A 21,960-nucleotide genomic window follows, 5' to 3' on the forward strand; every position below is an offset into this window, starting at 1 on the left:
GAAATTGATTTTACATTTGTAAAGATAAAATTAACATATATTTTTAGACTACCACTAGGCAATATTGCTGGTTCTAATGGTTATTTATTATTAAGTAAATGCGTAAATAATAATTAGTGCTTAGCGAATAAAATTTGATTTATTGTGATATTGAGCCCATTATTCTACTCATACGTGACCGCCAGGCGAAGGTTGACAATGCAGCTTTTAGCTATAGACTGAATCTTGTCAATACAATCATGTCCATGAGCTAATTACGCACATAATTTGCTTGACAAGAGATGTTGGAAATACAATTTCCTAAACAATAAGTCATGATCCAGGAGGCAGGCGATTTAACATTTCAAGTATTATAGTACCATTTAAAAGCTCGTTTTTATATTAAGTCACTGTGGTGGTGTAATAATATTTAAGAAAACTTTAAGCTTAAAGTAAAAAAATCTCTTTTTTTAACGGACGGTAAAAAAGCGTTCAAATACAACAAATGCATTCTCAAGAGTGTTCACACGATAGCGTTTTTTAAACACAGCGCTTTTTTCGATCAGTGTTGCATTTTCAATTTTGGGCGTTGGAATAGACCTTCATTTAACTTCATAGTATATTTGAAAAAATACCGTTAAAAATACTCTCGCGCGAATGGGGGCTTACGCACCTTAAGATTTTTCTTGACTGAAGATTTTGAGCCTAATATTATGTTCATCATTATTTCTAAGGAAACTTTGAACTTACTCACTTATTGGGCTTTGATAAAGTTTGCCACTGTAACGCTTACTGTCAGATTGAACTGCTAACAACCAAAACCGAAACAAGTTATCCGACTGTAACAACTTTCAAACTGCAGACCGGACTGAGAACTTCTTGGAATTAACAAATATCCAATATTTTCATAGCCCAGGGCTTGAACCTAGTATTTCATAATCCGTAACTACACAGCCAACTCTAACGGAATTTTATTTAATTATACTACTACTAATTACTAATACTAATTTAATTGTACCAAACTAATTTTCACTATTTATTTCTACATTATATAGAATGTAGTCAAAATATTTTTTATAAAATGTACTTTTCAATTTACAAAAGGATGACTGACAAAAGCCTTTGAAAAATGCTTGCAATTTTTGATCGTTTGCCTCTCGGACCATAATGTACGTTGTTTAGCGTATCACGTATACAATCAGTATGCCTGCCGAGTGTTATGTTTACCGTACATATTATTAATGTCTAATCTATAACGATCTACAAAAGGTAGTCGTTTCCATACTGCCGACTTCCCTATCTACAGGAACTGGTGTGCGTATTATGTATTACGGCAACCATTGATGTTTGCAAGTTGCAACCATCCAATAGCCAGTGCGATTTTTATTAAGTCATAGTCGTGCGTAGAAATGTCATATTCACTAACAAACTTCTCTGTTATAAATGTTATTATTAAACTCTCAAAAGGATAATTATAAAACGTGCGGGCATATCAAATAGAAAAGTGATGCGCGAAGCTTGCTCCGACTATAACAAATATGTACAAATTCATATTTTTTTTATATTTTGCAGTCCTGTGTCTTTTTACCTAAGACTTGTCCTAGTCTTAGGTAAAAATACACAGATATTTTTCGAATCACCGTTAATGTTATTACAAAACGTTCAAATGTACAAGTTCTTTTTTGTTATACTCAGTTTTTAACGTCTCTCTTCGGCCGTAATTCGAGGGATGATTTAGATTTAGAAGATACTCGGAGTTGAACAAGGTTCTCGCAATGTAGTCAGCGCTAACCGGTTTGAAGCCAACGGCACCATCGCCGGATGGACGCGATTATCGAGTCGTTTCTTTATTTGAAACTTTTTATTAACTCACCGATAGAACTAACATTATTTTATGAGTTTGTACATACTTTTTTACAGCTATGATTTTCACATAGTGTGGCTATTCGTATTCTTCAAGCGTATAAGGGAATAATACTTTTAACCGAGGATTAATATATTTTTATTATAATAATGCGCGTTGAATTGTAGTGGTCTATGAGTGGTGGAAATTCGACTTTCAATTAAAGTAAAAAATTTTATGAATGTTATTGTCAATTTTCAGATTCAATAATACGAAAGCGAATATAATATATTTGTAATCAATCCCTCGAAAGGGCTAGAGCTAAACAACAAAACGAATTACAATCAGTCTATTCAATAACCTCCATATTCATAAACTGAGATTGAGATTTAAACTTTAATTTTCTCCAAAGTAGAGTGGACCTAATCACTACAGTTTAAAGTTGATTTTATTTTGAAGAAATTTGACATTCGAATCCATGTTTATAAACAAGGCCGTAAAAGTTACGATGTATCACACAGACAAGTATATCTATAACACCCCTCTTTTTTCACATCGGGGGCTAATTACTATATAACTGTTAAATTTTATTAACAAGTCGAATGAAGTCATAAGAGAGATTCTGCGTTAAGTCGTCAGACCAGTTCGCGCGGTTTACATGTTGGACTGAGAGCCTCTATAGCTACACCTACTTCATTTGTCAATCAATCAAATCAATTTATACTTAGACGGTTGAGGGTTAGGACCGTTAAAACTGCTGCTGCTGCTGCCTTCCAAAGCCACTATAGGCCTTCTTCTTCTCCTATTGTGCCTCTTAATATTATTTTTTGCGAGGCGAAATAATTGGGTAGTTGACTCTATAACGCTTCTTTTTATTATTACCTAACTTCGTAAGAGGCTACCGTACATAAGCTATCAGGCTTCATAAAATGAGGCATGTCTAGCTATCGCAGTATGTCATTCTATATACCTAACATATCACACTGGCCGTCGCTCAGTGTGACCTATATTAAAAGCGACATAATGAAAACAAGGAATGGCATTTTCCACGTACTAGTACGTAAACTTGCTTTTATAAGAAAATTCTTTTTAATTCCTTCAGGTGTGTGCGATCCTTTATGTACAGTTCAACTCACAGTTGGGGAAATATTTCGGAATTTTTATTAGCAGTTCCGTAGTGCCCATTCTCGTACTGAAATAAAATTACTCCTGTGACTAGATAGTAATGGATCTTCCCTTTAATTTTTGACGTGACAACGTCTTATAATTCGATAAAGCCAGATTGGCAGGGTTGCCAACTTTTTTTTACAAGAAATAAAGTATATTCTGGTCTAAGAAGATTATGAAACAGTATTTTAGAAAAACGAACAATATTTTTATTTATTTATTGTTTTAAAAACGGTAATTGAAATTTTCTTTTGAAAAACGCAACCATTCTATCAGTATTTTCTAACTTTGTCACGTTCAACTCTCGTCAGTAAATAGTCTTTACAGACAACCGATTTTTTTTTAAATCGGATTAGGCGTGAATCGCAACAAACAAACAAACTCGCATTATCACATACAAGTCACGGGCGGTCGCTACTATGTAAAAAAATGATTATAATGTATTTTAGCTTTTTAATAATAGACAGGAAATGGTAGATTGACATTAATAAATCGATTCTTGATCCTATATTGAACCTTACAAATCCTAATCGGTGCGTTTCATAAAGTCGTAATGACATGATTAAATACCTCATTAGTCATTACAAATTGATATCGGTATCATCACAAGTAGATTTAACGAGTCTTATCTCTATATCTTATATTTAGGTAGCCGAGGACACGTGGACTAAGAATCTGTTATTGCGATACTTTGACTCTTATTATAAAAGGCCAATGTAGTTAGGATCATGCGACTATTGTTTCAGTTTTCAGATCTTAAATTGTCTAACTATCAAATGTATTTAAAAAAAAAAATAGCTTTATACTTGGACATTTGAGGATGTGGTCTCTTGAAACCTGATAAGCACCAAAGCCACATGGCCTAATCTCCATGCATGCCTACGTAATTTCCGATGGTAAGAGGGCTGACAAACTTTGACCTTCAAGGGAGGTCTTTCTAACACAGTTACTATCAAGTCCTATGTATTGACATAACAATCGCATTTGAGTAACGAGATCTTTTAAAGTTTTCTAAAGTCAGCCACTGACAAATTAATAAGCTCACATGCTGGCAGCGCCAACGTCTTGACGTCCGATAAAACTGATCGTGTGTTGGTCGCGATCTGCATGATGTCATGCACGTCGCTTATCGGATGGTGAGTGGCTAGCATAACAGACGCGTTGCATCGTCCCTCGCCTTGGCTCGTCTCTCACAAACATATGGAGCGAAGCTGTGCAGTGACGCACAATGAAACAGCTCTGTACGCTATTGACAAAAAAAGCCTCTCACACGATGAATTGCTCGTAGGTACTCTTCCTTCCCTTTAACACAAATATACTCAGATACTTTTTAGGTGATAAATGATGTCACGGACAACCTTTAAATATATATTTTTTAATCTCTTCTCTTTTATGCCCTATAAGTAATATTTAGGTGTTGCTAAGTATGGATGAAACAGTAGAACTCAATACACAAGGAAAAGCTTGTACCGTGAAATAATAGAGTTAACAACGTGTGGTGACTAATTCTGTACAGTACATTTACTTAACTGTATATTTTCATTAAACGAAGATGTGTTTTAACAATCACTCTTTATAGTTAGACTCAAGCGAAATCTAAATCAAGATAATCTGTTTTATAGAGGAACTAGCTGACGCCACGCGGTTTCACTCGCGTGGTTCCCGTTCCCGTAGGAATACGGGGATAATATATATAGCCTATAGCCTTCCTCGATAAATGGGCTATCTAACACTGAAAGAATTTTTCAAATCGGACCAGTAGTTCCTGAGGTTAGCGCGTTCAATCAATCAATCAAACAAACAAACAAACAAACAAACAAACAAACTCTTCAGCTTTATAATATTAGTATAGATTCTGACAATTTCATGTACACAATGAGTGCCGCTACGGCGCCGCGTCGCTACCGCACCGCACCATGTGGCTTCTCCCTTAGAGTAACCATGTGTTCTGTCATCCACTTGTGACTGCAAGTGCCTTGATATTTGATAATAATTGATATTTTGTTCTATACATAGGTAATATTATTGTTATTTTTTTAATATTAAGTCCTTCATTAAGTAATATAATATTACTATCTAATTTAAATATATTAATAAATAATAATTTGGTAATTACTGATCTAGCTCATTATTGGTACTAAAATAGTTTATTTTATGGTAAAAATTTATTAAATTTAAAAGAAAGAGTAATTCTCATCTAAATAAAAATAATATTTATATATGTATATGATATTCATCTGTTAATTTTCCGAAGAAGTACACATAAGTCCTGGGGAAGCTTGACCGGGTCCGCTAGTAATTTATGTTAATTAATCAAAGAACATAGGTGCCTTTAGATAAAATCCGTTTGCGAATTCGCTCGCGTGTAAATCTCTGAACTTTCTAACTTCAAAGAACTGAATTCCGAACAAAGTTCCGCGTCTTCTCTATTCTGTTTTATAAGTAGTTGTGCAGTAAGCTAAAGATCTGAGTATCTTCAAAAGATCGATATAAATGCCATCGCAAAGGTACTTATTAGAATTTAAATATTTATAAGAGGAAAACTCCAGTTATATCTCAAAGAGATTTATTTATTTATACTTTAGTTGTACACCACAACATAACAAGAAACAATTTCTTCTTAAACAAGTTCTATTATCTTGAAATTTATTTTTACCAACATTTAAAATTCTCGATGTTTTAGCTATTCCGGCTGAAAAATCGATTATTTTTAGATAATACTTTTATTACAAACTAGCGGATTCGGTCAACCCCTACCCAACCCTACCCTTTCCATACCTACCCTAAATACTAAACTTAAATGTTTATAAATGAAACGTAATTAAACATTTTAGTAACCTAAAACTTGTTGACCACATTTGTTTTTTTACCATTCAACTGCACAAACCGGTATTTCAAACCTGAGCTTTTCAAACGACTAAAGTGATTACAACAATGAAACATCGATTTTATAGAAACAGTTTTTATAAACGCGTTAGATTGTTGACTATATACTTTGACAGAGTAACGTTCCAGGCAGGCCCCTATATAATTCGTTTGAAGCTGAAAGGCTCCAAGAAAGCTTTTACAAAGAGTAACTGAAAGGACTTAACTTATTAAGTCAAACAAACTTTATAGTAGCCTTCGCTGAGAACCATAATAGGCACTCATGCACTCATATCAAATTTAATATAAACAATATTAATTTCGCATAGTGCATGGAATAAGAGACCGAAATATATCTATATTAGTTGATAAAAGTTAAGAATTTCTTATAAAACCCTGGATCTCATTGTCAGCTTACCAACCGACCATGGGGCAGTAATTTATCTACATAAATCTTAAAACTCATCTGAAATATATACATGCATTCCATATTCACGGTTTCTATTTTAGCAACATACTTCAGATAACAACATACATAAAAGGAGCTTTTATTATATTATTAACGAACGGAAGAACTTTCCATCCATCTATCCGTGCATTTCAATATCGTTTATGTACTAACCTTCGTGAAAGTACTGCTTACAACAGCTAAATTTCATAACTCAACTAGCGGAACCGGTCAAGCTTCGCTTTGACATATGTGCACTTCTTCCCTATCCCTACCCTACCCTACGGATTTCTCTAAATAGAGCTGTAGGATAGAACAATATAGGCGGTCTACTCGTATCTCCCGAAGGAGGAAACGTATCCCAATCCAATAGTTGAATTCATAACCGTGACGATTTACTGTTATTTCCTTGCAGTGTTGGTCACAACTGCTGAGCAAATAGTAGCCGTAGCGGGCGTTCAAATACAAATCGCTATCTAAAAATATACGATTCCCCGACTCGGCATTCGTGTTTTACAGGATAATGACTCATGAGGCAGCCGGCAGCCCGATCATAGTACAAAACCGTGAATGTGTCGTAGACAATGGAGATTGGAGGCGTGTTCGTTATATGATAATAATACGGTTAAATAACACGTGCAAGTTTCAAACGATAACAAATCGAGGCAAAAAACATACGCACGTTTTGGCATATATAGGCATTTGTACGTAAATACTCGTAAATCGTGATACAATTATATATTTTATGTCTTAAAACAAAATAATCAAAATACGTCGCTTCGATTCTGCGCCTGTGTAAATAGAGCTTGATAAAGGTTAGTGATCAACACAAAGTAACACGAATCGTTGTAGGTTCTATAATACAAGCTTCGTAAAAATTATAGGTAAATTTGTAAATTACAAAAGTTGTAGGTATAGTGCATCTTTGTAGGTACGTAAACACTTTGTATATATGTTCACTGATAAATGAATGAATACTTAAATATATAAATAAGTACTTACATAGTTAGTTATAGGATAAAAATTGATACTAATTTTACTAACTCGTCTAGATTATTATTTTTGTAATACCTACCTCTACGGTTATTTATTAAATTAAAATTTATTTATTTATTTATTTACATTATAAGCGAAAATTTTTAGTACATTTTAACGAAAATTGTTCGAACGGATGAACATAGTGCCATTTGTCACAGTTAAAGTTTATATGGGAAATAACATTTTAACAAAAATTTTTATACATATAAAATGCATAATTACATACATTAAACTAATAATAATAACTAATTTAAATAAACATTACACATTGTTGACATTAAATGATCACAAATTGTGATTATTAAAATTTGTTTTAGAAAAAAGTCCAATTTCAATCACTGAGAGACCACTCTAATCGTAGTATGTGTATGAAAACACGAAGGAAAATATACTTTAAGCATGTTATGTGAAAGTATCTATATTAGCGTTAGCTTTTAGCAATGTCTGTACTGTGTTTATTCATTGAGATAGGTAGTAGGATTTAAATTTAAAAGAAGGTGTGATTGTAATAACATTAATTAAAAGAAATAAAAATAAAAATGTCTTATTATAGTGTTAAGGGTTAATTAGACAATAAAAAAACTTGGTATTGAATACGATTGTATATATGAATAAAGGCGATATGCGCTATACGATTGTGTAGATTAATTGTTCTAGATTAATTTGTAAAATAGTGATAAACAAAAAAATAATTTCTGGCTAACTTGTTGTTGGGCTCCTCTCGGACCAAGGTGCTTTGGAACCCTCCTAAATATCCTCCTTATACGCCTAGCATAACGGCTCACAACAGGTCTAGGTCTCCTACCTTACAGGATGGCGCTTAGACCCGACACACGCTCCAATGCGATGATGGAGTTTTACTCTTGTAACGATCATTATTCGATGTTAATGATAATAACCAAGATCGACGTGCTCTCCGAGGCACGGAACTATAGCACGACGACCTAGAATTAACGTCCTTTACGATCCTGACAATGACATAGGGACCGACAATGCTTCCCAGATAACACAAACACAAGCTACACAGCGTCTTCACGGGCGAAGACGAGGTTCCCAATAAATGACGTCCCCCGGAAGTGAAAGCTTTTTAAGTCGCAATTTTGGGGGCGCCCGGATGATACACTCCGGCCAAAACACCCTTCCAGATCGGCCGTTTAAGCCAAGGTCCGAGTCTCAGGAAAAGCCGTTTCCAGAAGCAGTATATGTTTCTGCATATGGGCCCTATCAGGCGACGCTTCTGCGATCGCCCAAACTCCCCGGTGATGCCGCTGAGGTCATATTAAGGAGCCTACGGCACTTACACACTCAAAATTAAAAGACCTAGAACTCGTACAAGTGATTATTCAAAAATTATGATTTACCGACAAATTTCCGCCACTGTACGGGTATTAATTTTTATTTTAAAAAATAATACAACGCTTACAAGAGTTTTTAATGAATTTTAATGATTTCAGGGCCATTATCATTATCGATCAACGCGTGTCAAACCGTAACAGTGGGAGGGGAAGCATTCTCTTGGCTTCTCTCAATCATAATTGAGAACGTGGAACAATTGAAGCTTAAACCGTCAGCGTTTACCTTAGATCCTACAGCAGCTAATGTTGGCGAACACGGACCGGGAATGTCGGTCAGTATTTTTCTTCACGTTATATTTATTTTTTTCAAAATTATAGGGTTCGTATATTTTTCGTCCGTCTTCTGAGACTGGAGTCTAGAACGAAGAACGTTTGGAATTCCATGATCCAAGTGCAAATTGAAAAGCGTTAATACTATTTTTATATCACTGTTTTGTTTAAGGCTGCAGCGCGGCTTGCGTATTCATAGAGCTATGCGATTGTAGAGACGAATAAATTTTATTTCACCATCCATTGAAAAATTGTAATTTATCAATAGATGTTAAATTTTCTTTTTCAAACTAAAATATTTTTTTTTTCTCATTTCAGATAAATTTTCGCAACATAGGAAATACAGATTTTCCGGATAAAATTTTTAAATCATCGGCCGCTTTGGTTTCAATGGTTGATGTTGTAATTGGAACCGTACATGCAGGAGCATTTTCAGCAAACACATATAATATTGTGATGGCTATTAATTGCACATTTAATCGGATTTCCGGGAAATCATTTGCTTCACAGTCGCTAATAAATAACTTTTATTTATCAGGATGCGTAATAAAAAACCTCGATTCTGAAGCCATACAATCTGCTGTTGTGAACATGAACATATCAGATACAAGGTACGCCCCCTAACTTGAGATATGTAGTTCTTATCGTAACTGTTATTTGCACCCTTTACATTTCAATAAGAGAAGAATTCATGCGCAATGACCGTGAAGAGCGAAGATTTGGCTGACTTAAATAAAAACTACATATAGATTTGACATAGATGCTATAAGTACAACCAGAAAAAAACCCGAACATTAAACTTAGTTTATTTATTTTTTTCATTTATTTTTTTCAATTATTTTTTTCATTTATTATTTATGGAATTATTTTCGTTATTTTATTTGCATTTTTTTTCTATTCCAGATTTGAAAATATCGAAACAGGCGCTATAAACGCCACTGTTGTAGCAGTCGTTATTGTTGACAGCGTTTTTCGCATTTTTAATGAAAGAGGTTTTGAACTAACATCATGGAATAAACTACAAATAGAACGAAACTCATTTGATGAACTGGCACCCAATGCAATAATCGCTCCAGGAGGATCTATCCATGAATTAATATTTGTAGATAATGAAATAGAAACGATCAACATTGGTAGTGTTGGATTTATAGGTCAAGCTTATAGTACTAATGCAGATAACGTAATTTATAAAAGTAACTATTTTGGACAACCTTGTCATTGTAATATAACCACTTGGCTAGCTAAAGGATTGAAAGCTTCGTCAGGAGAACCATTTGAAAATGAAAGTTACTGTACCGTTGATGAATTTTTCGCTCGTTGTTTTAATGTTCCTGAACAAAATATGCTTTTTAAAAAGTTTCGCGACAACGTGTGCCATGACCACCTAAGCATTCAATGTGAAAGTAAAGAACTTGGAGCAAAGCCGGAAATTAAAAACCCAAGGTTTCCTCATAAGAAAGAGGACGACGATGGTATAAGCAATAGAGATATAAAGGTCATTGGTATAGTTATTGTAACCGCTTTTGGATGTGTTATTATTGTCATGTTCATTAGTTTTATTCGATGGATGAGACACAAAGGATATTGTGTTAACATAAAAAATTTCATTATATCTTCAAATTCATCATGTGGCACTCTTTGCGACCGTATGTGTATTTGTAGAGGTAATAGTGGAATGGATAACGCTAGATCTATTTCACAACTATCTGTAAATGAATATTCAGAACGTCATCGTTTAAATGAACCTCGAATCCAGGACGTTATTCAAGAAACAACTATACCTAATAACTATACCGAAGAGATCGTACCAACAGAAAATAAAACAACTCAAACGTTGCCAGAAGAACTTACTAAAGAATTATTAGAAAATTTGAAGGAGAAGCTCGAGGATCCTGAGAATTATGTTGAGGCCCGTGAAATGATAGAACATTTGTACGAACTTATCAAAGTTGAAGAAAATTGTAATAACAATTCTCCAACACTGCTTAACATTGAAGAAAATATTTACGAGTTACCATTTCAAAACACTACTCCGAGAATAGGAAAGAATAAAAAGCAAATGATCAGTGTTGGGACACGAACTCCATCACTTGATAAATTAATGCCATTATCGCCTTACAACAGGCAAACTGCTCTAGCTCACGAATACTTTGAGCCCAAAGATTTTGCAGTCCACCTATATGCCGAGATAGCAAATTGCGATAAAGAAAAAAGAACATTTTTAGGTGCCATACCCGATGTGGTTGCCGAACAAGCTATTCCAAGAGGTCCTTACTTACGGGCAGTACGGGAGAAAATGAACTCCAGCGCTTCACCTTCGGTTAAATCTTTAAATAGTTCAATCGCTAGTCCCCAGCATATGTCTACCATAAAATCGAATAAATCTACAGCCTCTAACAATTCTGGCAAAATGTTGAACAGACCACTACCCGAAAAGCCAACTATTGATCCTGGCGAGGGTACATCTTTTCGACATGGATGAGTAATGGCCAAGGGCGATACTCGTCCAGCATCAGCTCGCAATAAAAGAAAAAAATGCGAAAAACGCGAAAGAGCTGCGGCTTCAGCACTTCTGGTCACTGATCACATAGATCTCGAGTTTGATTTTTGTGTTACAGGATAAAGCCCTTCTCGTGAAAGGGATATACGCGACGTTTGCTTAACGTTATTTTGCTGTGATATTTATTTACTATTTACTATTAGTTTTTTTAATACAATTATTTAAAAGAACTATTTATTTTAAAGTATGTGTAAGATTAGATAGTGTTGTTCTGCTTTATTTGTAGTTGATTCAATATCTGTATTAGCTATAATTATTGATATTAGAAATTAAGCATCGATTCGCACTAACAATTACAGTAGCAAAATAATATGATTGTCATTTTCTTTATCGTTTAAGGAAATTTTAATCTAACCTGTCTTGATACCAAATTTTAGTTACCGAAATAATATAAGTTACTATAGATAATTATGTATTGAACAATATGTCTCTCCCAATCACGTTAAATAAAAGTAACTTCGTTGTCCTCAAAGGTTAGTGAGCAGGTTTAGGGTAGTTTCGGGACATTTCTTTTTTAACAGAATGTAAGTTTGTTTGTCTCGTATGCGTTTCACTTTGTCCGTTCTGCAGATATACTTAGCAATTGGCATACATGGTTTTTCTGTAAGTAACAGTGAAACACATACCGAACAAAAGCTAGACAGTAATGTAGTACAATGAAATATTTTTATAATAAAAATCATATATTTTGGTAAATAATAATAATAAAGACCCGTTTTTCGAAAACTTCTGTGGAATCGACCGTATACTTAAAGTCCGCATTTGGTTAGATACAACTGATATTTACACATAAAGAGAGTCGAAATTGTTATTTACAAATAATAATTTTCAACCTATTTTTGTAACAAATACATTTATCTAAAAAAATATCTGTATAAGGTTTAAGTTTATTGTTCTTTAAGGACGCTGATGACTGTTTTTTTTATTTGAATAAGTTAATTATGAATCCGTTAAATTGTGTAAAGTTATGTCCCAGAGAGATGTAAGATAGGTAACGGAAAATTGTCCAAAATAGTACAATATTTGCTTTTGTTAATTCAATCTATAAAATCTCTGCGTCTTTCTTTTATAATACTTTTAAGGTGTAAGACACCTGGGTTAGGTTAATGAATAAATCATTAACTTTTTCAAAACTATAGATGCATAAATTCATTAATGATTAATAAAAATATTGTACTCTAATATCAATTTTAAGCATTTTTCTTATATTATAAATTAAAATGTTACTATCAGTAGATGTATTATTAGCTTACATTTAACTTGGTAACCAAATCAGGTTACAATTAATTCCATTGATGTTACGTATAAAATAAATGTTGTCAATCAATTGTTTTATTTTAATAACCCATTCTTTACTTTGGTCAGTACTAGTGGTCTAAGATCCGGAATTCCTGAATATACTCGTATACCCTCATCTGTTGTTCATTAGTGCAATGAAATAAATTGTAGATAATGTTCATAGTGTCACATTATAAATAGGTTATCTAGTTAAATCGCAGCCAAACATATTTTTCATACAAAAACTAGGCAACCTAACAGTTAAATTAAGCATAAAATAAGCTTTACTTTGACATATAAGACGACTAAATAATTATGACCCTCATCATTATTTAGAGAAGAACAAATTATAAATACAGTATACAATTATAAATAACAGTTTTTATATCTGGTAACCCCACAGTTGCAGTGTAAAAGCAGGCAACCTTTATTTTTTCAATTATTTTTGGTATATTCTATTAACAAATACATAATGTACGATTTTTTAATAAACCAATGAGGGAAGGAGATTAAATAGATTGAAAAAAAATCCATTTAATACTGTTCGGCTGCAATTTAACTATGTGCAATGTGTTATCATTTATTTCTTATCCCAATTAAATAACAGATATTAGACAACAGAACTTACTTCAATGAATATTCTAAAAAAATAATTAGTCAAATTGAAGACCGAGACAGACAACGATTTGGCTCGTACTGTCAAATATATGTTTAAATTTTGAAATTTTCATGTAATCACGTCTCAAAAAAATATGATGACTTTTTTTTCTATCTATCAGAACGATAATGATCTATTTTAGACCATTTAAGAAAGTGTTAACTAGCCTATTATGCCAAACACTGCACTAAACTGGTAAAGAGAAAAATAATGGTAATACTTCCGCTGAGCCACAAAAGTTGTTCTTCTATTAAAATATCATCATCATCATCATCATTTCAGCCGATGGACGTCCACTGCTGGACATAGGCCTCTTGCATGGACCTCCAAGCATAACGATCTCGAGCCGCCAGCATCCAGCGGTTTCCTGCAATCCGCTTGATGTCCTCTGTCCACCTAGTGGGGGGTCGACCAACACTGCGCTTTCCGGTGCGGGGTCGCCATTCCAACACCTTGGGACCCCAACGTCCATCGGCTCTTCGAACTATGTGGCCTGCCCATTGCCACTTCAGCTTCGCGACTCGCTGAGCTATGTCGGTGACTTTGGTTTGTCTGCGGATCTCCTCATTTCTGATTCGATCACGCAGAGAAACTCCAAGCATAGATCGCTCCATAGCCCGCTGAGTGACTTTGAGCCTTCTAATGAGGCCCATAGTTAGCGACCAGGTTTCGGATCCGTATGTCATCACTGGCAACACGCACTGTTCGAAGACTTTCGTCTTCAGGCACTGAGGAATTTCGGACGAAAAGATGTCGCGGAGTTTTCCGAACGCGGCCCAGCCGAGCTGGATTAAAATATACAGTATGAATAATCATCATCATCATCATCATCATCATTACATCAGCCGATGGACGTCCACTGCAGGACATAGGCCTTTTGAAGGGACTCACAAGCATCACGATCCTGCCTGCATCCAACGGCGACACGCTTGATGTCGTCAGTCCACCTGGTGGGGGGTTTACCAACACTGCACGCTTTAGTGCGGGGTCGCCATTCCAGCATCCTGGGATCCCAACATCCATCGGCTCTTCGAACTATGTGCCCCGCTTATAAGAATACTTACTTACAATAAATTATTATTGCTTCTTCAATTCATGCTGTTTCATTAACAACTGAGGTTACCAACTGATATTATTTCTTCCATTTATGCATAAATACTACATATTTTAGTAGTAATATTTGATGAAGAAACTTTTTTAAAAGTATAACAAAGTAATTCCATTTCCATACTATTTAATTGACAACTGAAATTGCCAATTGATTTTTTTCATTCAAGTATTAATACTATTTTTGTAGTAATATTTGAAGAGATTTTCCTCTCAAGAGAGAGAGAAGAGAAGTATGATAAAGATCATGTTCCATTATGGTTTAAAGGAACATCAATGTACAAATTGAATATTTGAAAATAAAGCCATTTAGTTCATCCCATAATGAAGTTACTGGGTCAATCAAAACTTTACTGATAGACTTCGATTAATGCACTGAGAAGAGTTCCTAAACATACCTTATTTTATGAAGGTTGAAAGCTTGTCTGTTTGAGTCTCCTACTTTAAGATAAGTACAAATTATGAAGTTTGGACGCTTTGGAAGGTGGCAGGTATCAAATTTCAGTTGCAAATCTTGAGTAATTCAACTATATATAAAACGTACCTTTTTCTACGCCATACCATTTTCCAGTCGCCAGAGCCTTAACTTAGTGGCAACCCTCTAAAAAACTTCTACAACTCTAGAGACTCTTGAAAAAATCTTTAATAGCATTTTACGAAGGGTTGCCGCAAAGCTACTGGTGATTGGGATTATGATTTCTACTACCATACCGAGGGAATTATTATAAAAAAAAAATTTGTCGCATGAACCAACCCATGCAGTTGCTCCGTATAAAAAAGGCAGTAGATCGGTTGATCATGACAACGCCAACTTCGCATCTCGCAGAAGCTTTCGGTCTCGTCGAAACCACGATCATTGTAACTGGATAGAAATATATACCTTTATCGTCGTTTTGTCGTGGTAAGTATATGTTCAAATACTAGTATATCATCCAGCATGCGTTTGAAGACAATTGTCTAAAATGAAAACTATACCTATAATTTCAAGCTCTTCAAAGCATCTTCTGGATAAGCGCGTCTTAATTTAGACCACATCACTGGTATCCATTTGACGTGATTGTAGTCAAGCGCAAGCCTATATAGATATACGAACAGTACCTACCTTGAATTTTTGATATTATCCTGTATAGCTCCACGGTTAATGGACCGAAGGTATATCGGAGCGTTTTTGGGGTCGATACCAACCTGTAGGATCATTAAAGCCGTTTCTGAAAGAACCACGGGGATGAAGAAGTCTTTAAATCCTAAAAGTTTATGATTTAATCGGCTTTAGTTAACCCTTAACCACCTACCTGCGGTCTCAGAGACCGCAACGATTTTTCAAAATCAAATTTTTCTGCGTGTGAGTAAAGCGCGCTCATGTACCTTTTCTACACACCATTCTGTGTCGCGCTAGCGCTCGGCGAGTGTGTACGTGGGCTCGTTTGGCCAGGGTAAGTAAAATAAATTCGCCAGCGGTCTCCGTGACCGCACGTAGGTGGCTGTGTGACGTGATGGTGGTTGATTGACTTTTTGTTATAATTATTTATTATTACTGTTTTAACGTCATAATTAGTAAGAATGGCGACAATATTGAAAGATGGCTTGAGCAAGAGATCTCGGACGAAGATGACATTTCTGGCGAGGATTGCAGCGACGTCGAAAGTGATGTAAGCGTTGATCAAGAGCAGGCTGAAGAGTGTGAATCTGAATCTGAAATCGAGGGTGACGACAATAGCATGCCGGCACCAACAACCTCTTGAAGGTCACAATCTATATCCAGGTCTCCAGAGGAAAGCGACTCGTCGGAAGAATATTCCCCTTTTATTTGGAATATTCGCAAAAACGGCCGCGAAAAAATGTAAAAGATGAGGCTTTGCAAATTTGTTTAATATTTTATTTTTTGTTTAGTTTTTTTTTATTTGATTTTATTTTTAGTTTATTCAAATTCTTAGAAATAAGAAAAAAAAGTAAAAAATTTAAGCATTTTAGAATAAAGATCTCATTTTCTTAGTATAGTTATTTTTGGTGCCATTTTCCTTATTTCATAGATATTATTCCATTTTTGTAAAACTTTTATATTACTTTTGCTAATTTGTAACGTTTAAAGAAAGCAATGAAGTATAGACATGTCTTTTATTTAACTGAACTTTTATTTCCTATCTTAGATCCCAAAATAATCGCAATAATTTATTAGCGGTCTCTGTGACCGCACGTAGGTGGTTAAAGGACAAAAATAGGTGCTAGGTGGTTAAGGCTTAATCATTATGATATATATTGTATAATTTTTAATAAAGTTTTTCTACTTGTAATTTTTTTTAACATGGTCATGTTATATTATTTTAAAATCATCGCGATGAGGTCGTACATTTGATACCCATATTGCAATATTCAAAAATATATTATTTTTAATCTCAAGTTTATAAAGCCTCATCTCACTGTTGTCGTTTTAATTTTTTTGTCATTTCACCTAACTAAGAACACTTAGGTTATCAAGAATTGATAACGATATCTTAAATACGTTAATCTGTAAAGCGGTTTTAAAAATGAGGTAATAAAGATTTTTTTCTTCTTTTTTTTAAAGAATGTTTGCCATATCTGTTAAATATGACTGATATTCCTATTCTCCTCCAACTAGTCGGACCAACGGGGCGGGGACCCCTCGGAGATGAGTCCGACCGCTCTTACCGTTGAGCTATTGAGGCTCTAAATCATAAAAATCTAATATTACATAGTAACAAACAAGATCGAGCGAAAAAAAACATATAACTTTTTTGCCAAGTCGGGTAAAAAGAGCAACTGGTGAGTCAAAATCATTTATTTCAAGTAGGTTCAGTTTACAAGCACTTTTGAAACGCCAGTTGACTATTTGTAAAGATTTTACCACCGGTTCATTTTATCACAAGTTCTTCTTGAGTTCACCGGTTTTTTTACTAGTGCACCGAGTTTTTTAGCGTTCCGTATTCCACAAAGAACCCTTATAGTTTCGCCATGTCTGTCACGAGCATCACTATTTTGGCACCGCCTTCAAATTTACCAGAAGGTAGAAAATACGATGTTATTATTCGCTTTTTAGTTTATTTTTGTGATTTTGAAGTCGGTTCAATTTTTTTGTTAAAAAGATTTTATTGTTCTGTTATTAGTGTGTCCTAGCATTTGATTTTGATGAAAATTAAATGGGACCAATCAGGAAGTATACTCTTTCAAACAAAAAAACGAATTTTAAAATTGGTTAAGAAATAACGAAGTTTTGCGGTACAAACATAAAAAAACATACTCGTCGAATTTAGAACCTCCTCCTTTTTTATGAACTCGGTTTAAAAACAAGTATCACAATATCTATATAAAACTATAACTAAATAATTTATAGTGCCGCATGCGGTGACCAAACATAGTTTAGAAGAACTGGTGGTAGAGTTTCACAAATAGTCAACCTTGAATTTTCAAAAGTGGTTGTAAACTAATTGAAATTGCCTTGAAATAAATGAATTTTGATTTTTTAAGATTTTTATCATTGATTCCCTGAATTGAATTACTTAATAATCAAGAGAATATTATAGAGAATATTTGCCTATTACAGTATTTTAATAGTCATATAGTTTCGTAGATAATACAAAATTTCTAAAAGACGTAATAATGCCGCTAAAAGACGCCTTGCGGTTTCACCCACAAAGTTCCTGTCCCTGAAAGAACACGGAGTAAAATTGCCTATGACACTCGCAAATAACGTAGCTTTCTATCGATGAAACAATTTTCAAAATCGGTACTGTAGATCCAGAGATTACCCCCTACAACCACATAAACTTTACCTCTTACAATATCTTCTATATAAATGAATTGCTGAATGTGTTGATAAGCGTAAATTATATGGATGAAATTTCCAATCTGTTATCATCAATGTCGAGACGCATTTGCTTTAGGTAAAGTGGAGAAAACAACAAAGAATGGATTCACTTACGAAAGGAGTTTTTTAAACTATTATCTCCCACGTTTACCTCACATACTCATTATTCATCATCACAGTAGTCGGAAATTATGTTACCGGGTAAAAGCATCTCCCTTAATATCCAAAATTGTAGACTTTGTACATTTAATGTTCAATTAAAATAAATCATTAAATATTGTACTAAACTATTTTATTTTCTCGCAATCGTAGTGAAAAGCAGAGTGTAACAACCCATTATAAACTCGGTTTCTATTTAGCGGCCCTCGCCTTACGTTTCGGGCCCTAAAAATACCTCGTATACAATGGGTCTTTTTAGCCCCTTGTATAACAATCTACTATTTTGTTATTTTTTGTCTGTCTGTCTGACAGTTCGTCTTTTTTATTACCGGGCATCACGCTGAAACTACTAAATGAATTCAACGAAACCAACGAAACTTGGCTCAATTTGATGCCGTACTACGAAGATGGGTATAGGATACTTATTGTCGCAAAAATAAAATTAAAAAGGGGTAAAAAAGGGTCTAGGGGTAGAGAAATTTGTATGGAAATATTCTTAGTTTTCAAGGTACATTTGTAGATGTAAAATTAGCGGAATATATAAAATAGGGCTTGAAAGTTATCACGCGTACGAAGTCGCGGTCGTCCGCTAGTATAATATAATATAATAGAGTAAGATCCCAGAGCGATCTGACATAACTTATTTTCAAATAGATAAAACCTTAGGTTCTAGGACACTAGTATTCCCGGCTGATAATTTTTATGTTTAGGGGTTGTTGGGTCATTAAAATTTGTCTGACCAATGAAATATAACTTAATAACAGTTACCTTAATAACATATTCAAAAGTCAGACATGTAAAAATAAATAAAATTGATTTATTTTTTTTAACTTTAAAGCGTCTGACCAAAGTTTTGGTCCATGAAAAGTGTCTGACACTTACGATGCTACTTTAGAATAATATTCTATAAAACATATACACAAATCAGCCATAAAAATTTAAGTTAAGTTACTCTTATTTTTAGTTACCTGTCTCACCTACTACCTGGCTAGGTGCGCCACGGCGAGCTCCATAAACTCACAGGTATTCAAAGCGCATGAGACACTACTGAGAACCTAAGGTTTAATCTATTTGAAAATAAGTTATGTCAGATCGCTCTGGGATCTTGGACTATAATATTAAGATATAAAAATACTTGTCAAGATTTGCATCCTAGGTACAATGCTTCTTTTGTTCTTTTGATTATTTCTTGACTAGGTGAATAAGTGATTCATTGAACCCGAACTTTAGACAATACTAGCGGACCCGGTCAAGCTTTGCTTTGACTTATGTGCGCTTCTACCCCTAACCCTACCCTACCCGTAACCTACCACTAATCTTCCCCTACCCCTACCCTACTCGTAGGATAGGATAGGGGTAGGGTAATATTCGTACCTTACCCCTACAAATGCTCCATACATACTTCCACCCGCCATTTTAGGGAAAAGATACTAAAATTAGCCTATGACACTCTCCATTCTTTCTACTTAAAAATCACGTCAATTCGTCGCTCCGTTTTGCCGTAAAAGACGGACAAACAAACAGACAGACACACACATGTTCATATTTATAATTAGTATGGACTATATACTCAGTGGCATACATAAAGATCAGGGTATGCACTAGTAAGAAAAATTAACCAAACTGGGAAAAATCTTTAATTGAAATTTAATGAGCATGAAGAAAAGAACTCTTAGTATGCGGTACTTTAATGCATAATATGTATGAAATGCACGCCACTGTATATACTGCATCTATTATTCCTGGCCGAATGTCAATATTTTATATATTATATATCTATACTAATATTATAAAGAGGAAAACTTTGTTTGTATGTTTGTTTGTTTGTTTGATTGATTGTAATGAATAGGCTCAAAAACTACTGGACAGATTTTAAAAATTCTTTCACCATTCGAAAGCTACATTATCCACAAGTAACATAGGCTAAATTTTATTTTGGAAAAAAAATAGGGTTCCGTAAGATATTTGGGTTTTTCGGACACAAGGTGTAAAAAATGAACCAGAAAAGTAGGGTAGGTAGGGTAGGCTAGGGGTAGGGTAGGGGTAGGATAGGGGTAGTTGAAAGTTTACATCGAGTTTCACGCGGACGAAGTCGCGGGCGTCAGCTAGTTTTATATATTTATATAATATTTTATTATCTATATTGCTATTACTTTTAATAATTGATTTGTCGGTAGGCAAACACTCGAGATTTCTTTCTTGCACAAAGCTAATATCATGATTTATTGTTTTGTTGGTATTGTCCTGGCACCGACTTTCTACAATACCTTTGCTTTCATGAAATTGAACTTGAAGCAAACTTGAGTAAACTTTGTAAATAAACAAAATAAACCTAAAAGAGCTATCACACTAGCGGATTGCAAGCGTTTTTAAAGCGGAGCGGGCTTGCAACGGACACATCGCGCATACGCAGCGAATTTATTGCGGACGCACAGTATGGCACTGTCTCGTACAAACGCCAGTCCGTACCAGTGTTGTCAAACATACGACTTAAATCGTATTTGTACGACTTTTTTGGCTTTCGTCGATGTATGATCGACTAATCGAAATCCTACGCAAAATTTACAATCTTTATAAATCTTAGACCCATCATCGTATCGAACTAAAAATATGAACTAGTCAACGAAAAATTAACCTGCGATGAATTGTTAGTTTGGAAAGAAAAATACAAACAATATAAACAATAGTTTTTTAGTCAGATTTTAGTTTTTTTTTTTAATAAATAAAACAGCAGCGTTTCCTCGTCAAAATCCATTTTGTTACTGAATGTACTGTACGTTGTTAATCCGCTACAAAACCGCGATGGAAACGTTGTGAATCCGCCCCCGTGACGTCTTCGCTTCACAGCCGCGACGTGTTCGCGACGCATTCACTCCGCTGCACCTCCGATCCGCTTTGCAACCGCTGGCAATCCGCTAGTATGATAAGGCCGTTATAATATTGTAGTATGAATCTATAATATATTATGGTTACGTGAATATAGTTCCGAACGATGTTACTTATAATTGTAATTATAAAATATTAGGGCTCATATAGATTTCCTAAATAGCACATTTAAGATATTAAGGGTAAACGTAACTAAGAATTATTTTAATTTACGTTATTGTCAATGTTGACATTCAATAATCACTGTATGTGTGTATATGTAATGTGTCATTCCAGTTATAGTTTACAATATTTATTGTAACTAATTTTATGTATTTCTTCTTCTTATTTTATATAAAAAATAGCTCTAGGTACTTCATTTCCAAATTATAAATTTTAATAAAAGTTCACGTTCATTTCAATATAGTGTATTGAAAAATTCACTTCACGTACGTAGATTAAAAATATATAAAAAATATATATGTATAACTCTTGTATTCCACATCTAAACCTGAAAGCTTTCTATTCACTTAATATAGTATATA

The 21,960-nt window shown here is 34.3% G+C and overlaps 2 protein-coding genes across 4 annotated transcripts in view; one reads left to right on the forward strand and one right to left on the reverse strand.

The window, feature by feature from the left end:
- The window catches only part of LOC112042904 (uncharacterized), a 31,319-nt gene extending 18,467 nt beyond the window's left edge, over positions 1-12,852 (forward strand). Inside the window, exons 3-5 of the mRNA XM_024078108.2 lie at positions 8,795-8,967; positions 9,284-9,576; positions 9,869-12,852. Coding sequence (XP_023933876.2) covers positions 8,795-8,967; positions 9,284-9,576; positions 9,869-11,447 — 2,045 coding nt within the window. The 3' untranslated portion in view covers positions 11,448-12,852. The remainder of the gene's footprint in view (positions 1-8,794; positions 8,968-9,283; positions 9,577-9,868) is intronic.
- LOC112042903 (E3 ubiquitin-protein ligase highwire) overlaps positions 1-21,960 on the reverse strand; it is a 143,982-nt gene that overhangs the window by 74,349 nt on the left and 47,673 nt on the right. The window lies entirely within an intron of this gene.

This window comes from Bicyclus anynana, chromosome Z, assembly GCF_947172395.1.
Source record: "Bicyclus anynana chromosome Z, ilBicAnyn1.1, whole genome shotgun sequence".
NCBI classification, from domain to species: Eukaryota; Metazoa; Arthropoda; class Insecta; order Lepidoptera; family Nymphalidae; genus Bicyclus; species Bicyclus anynana.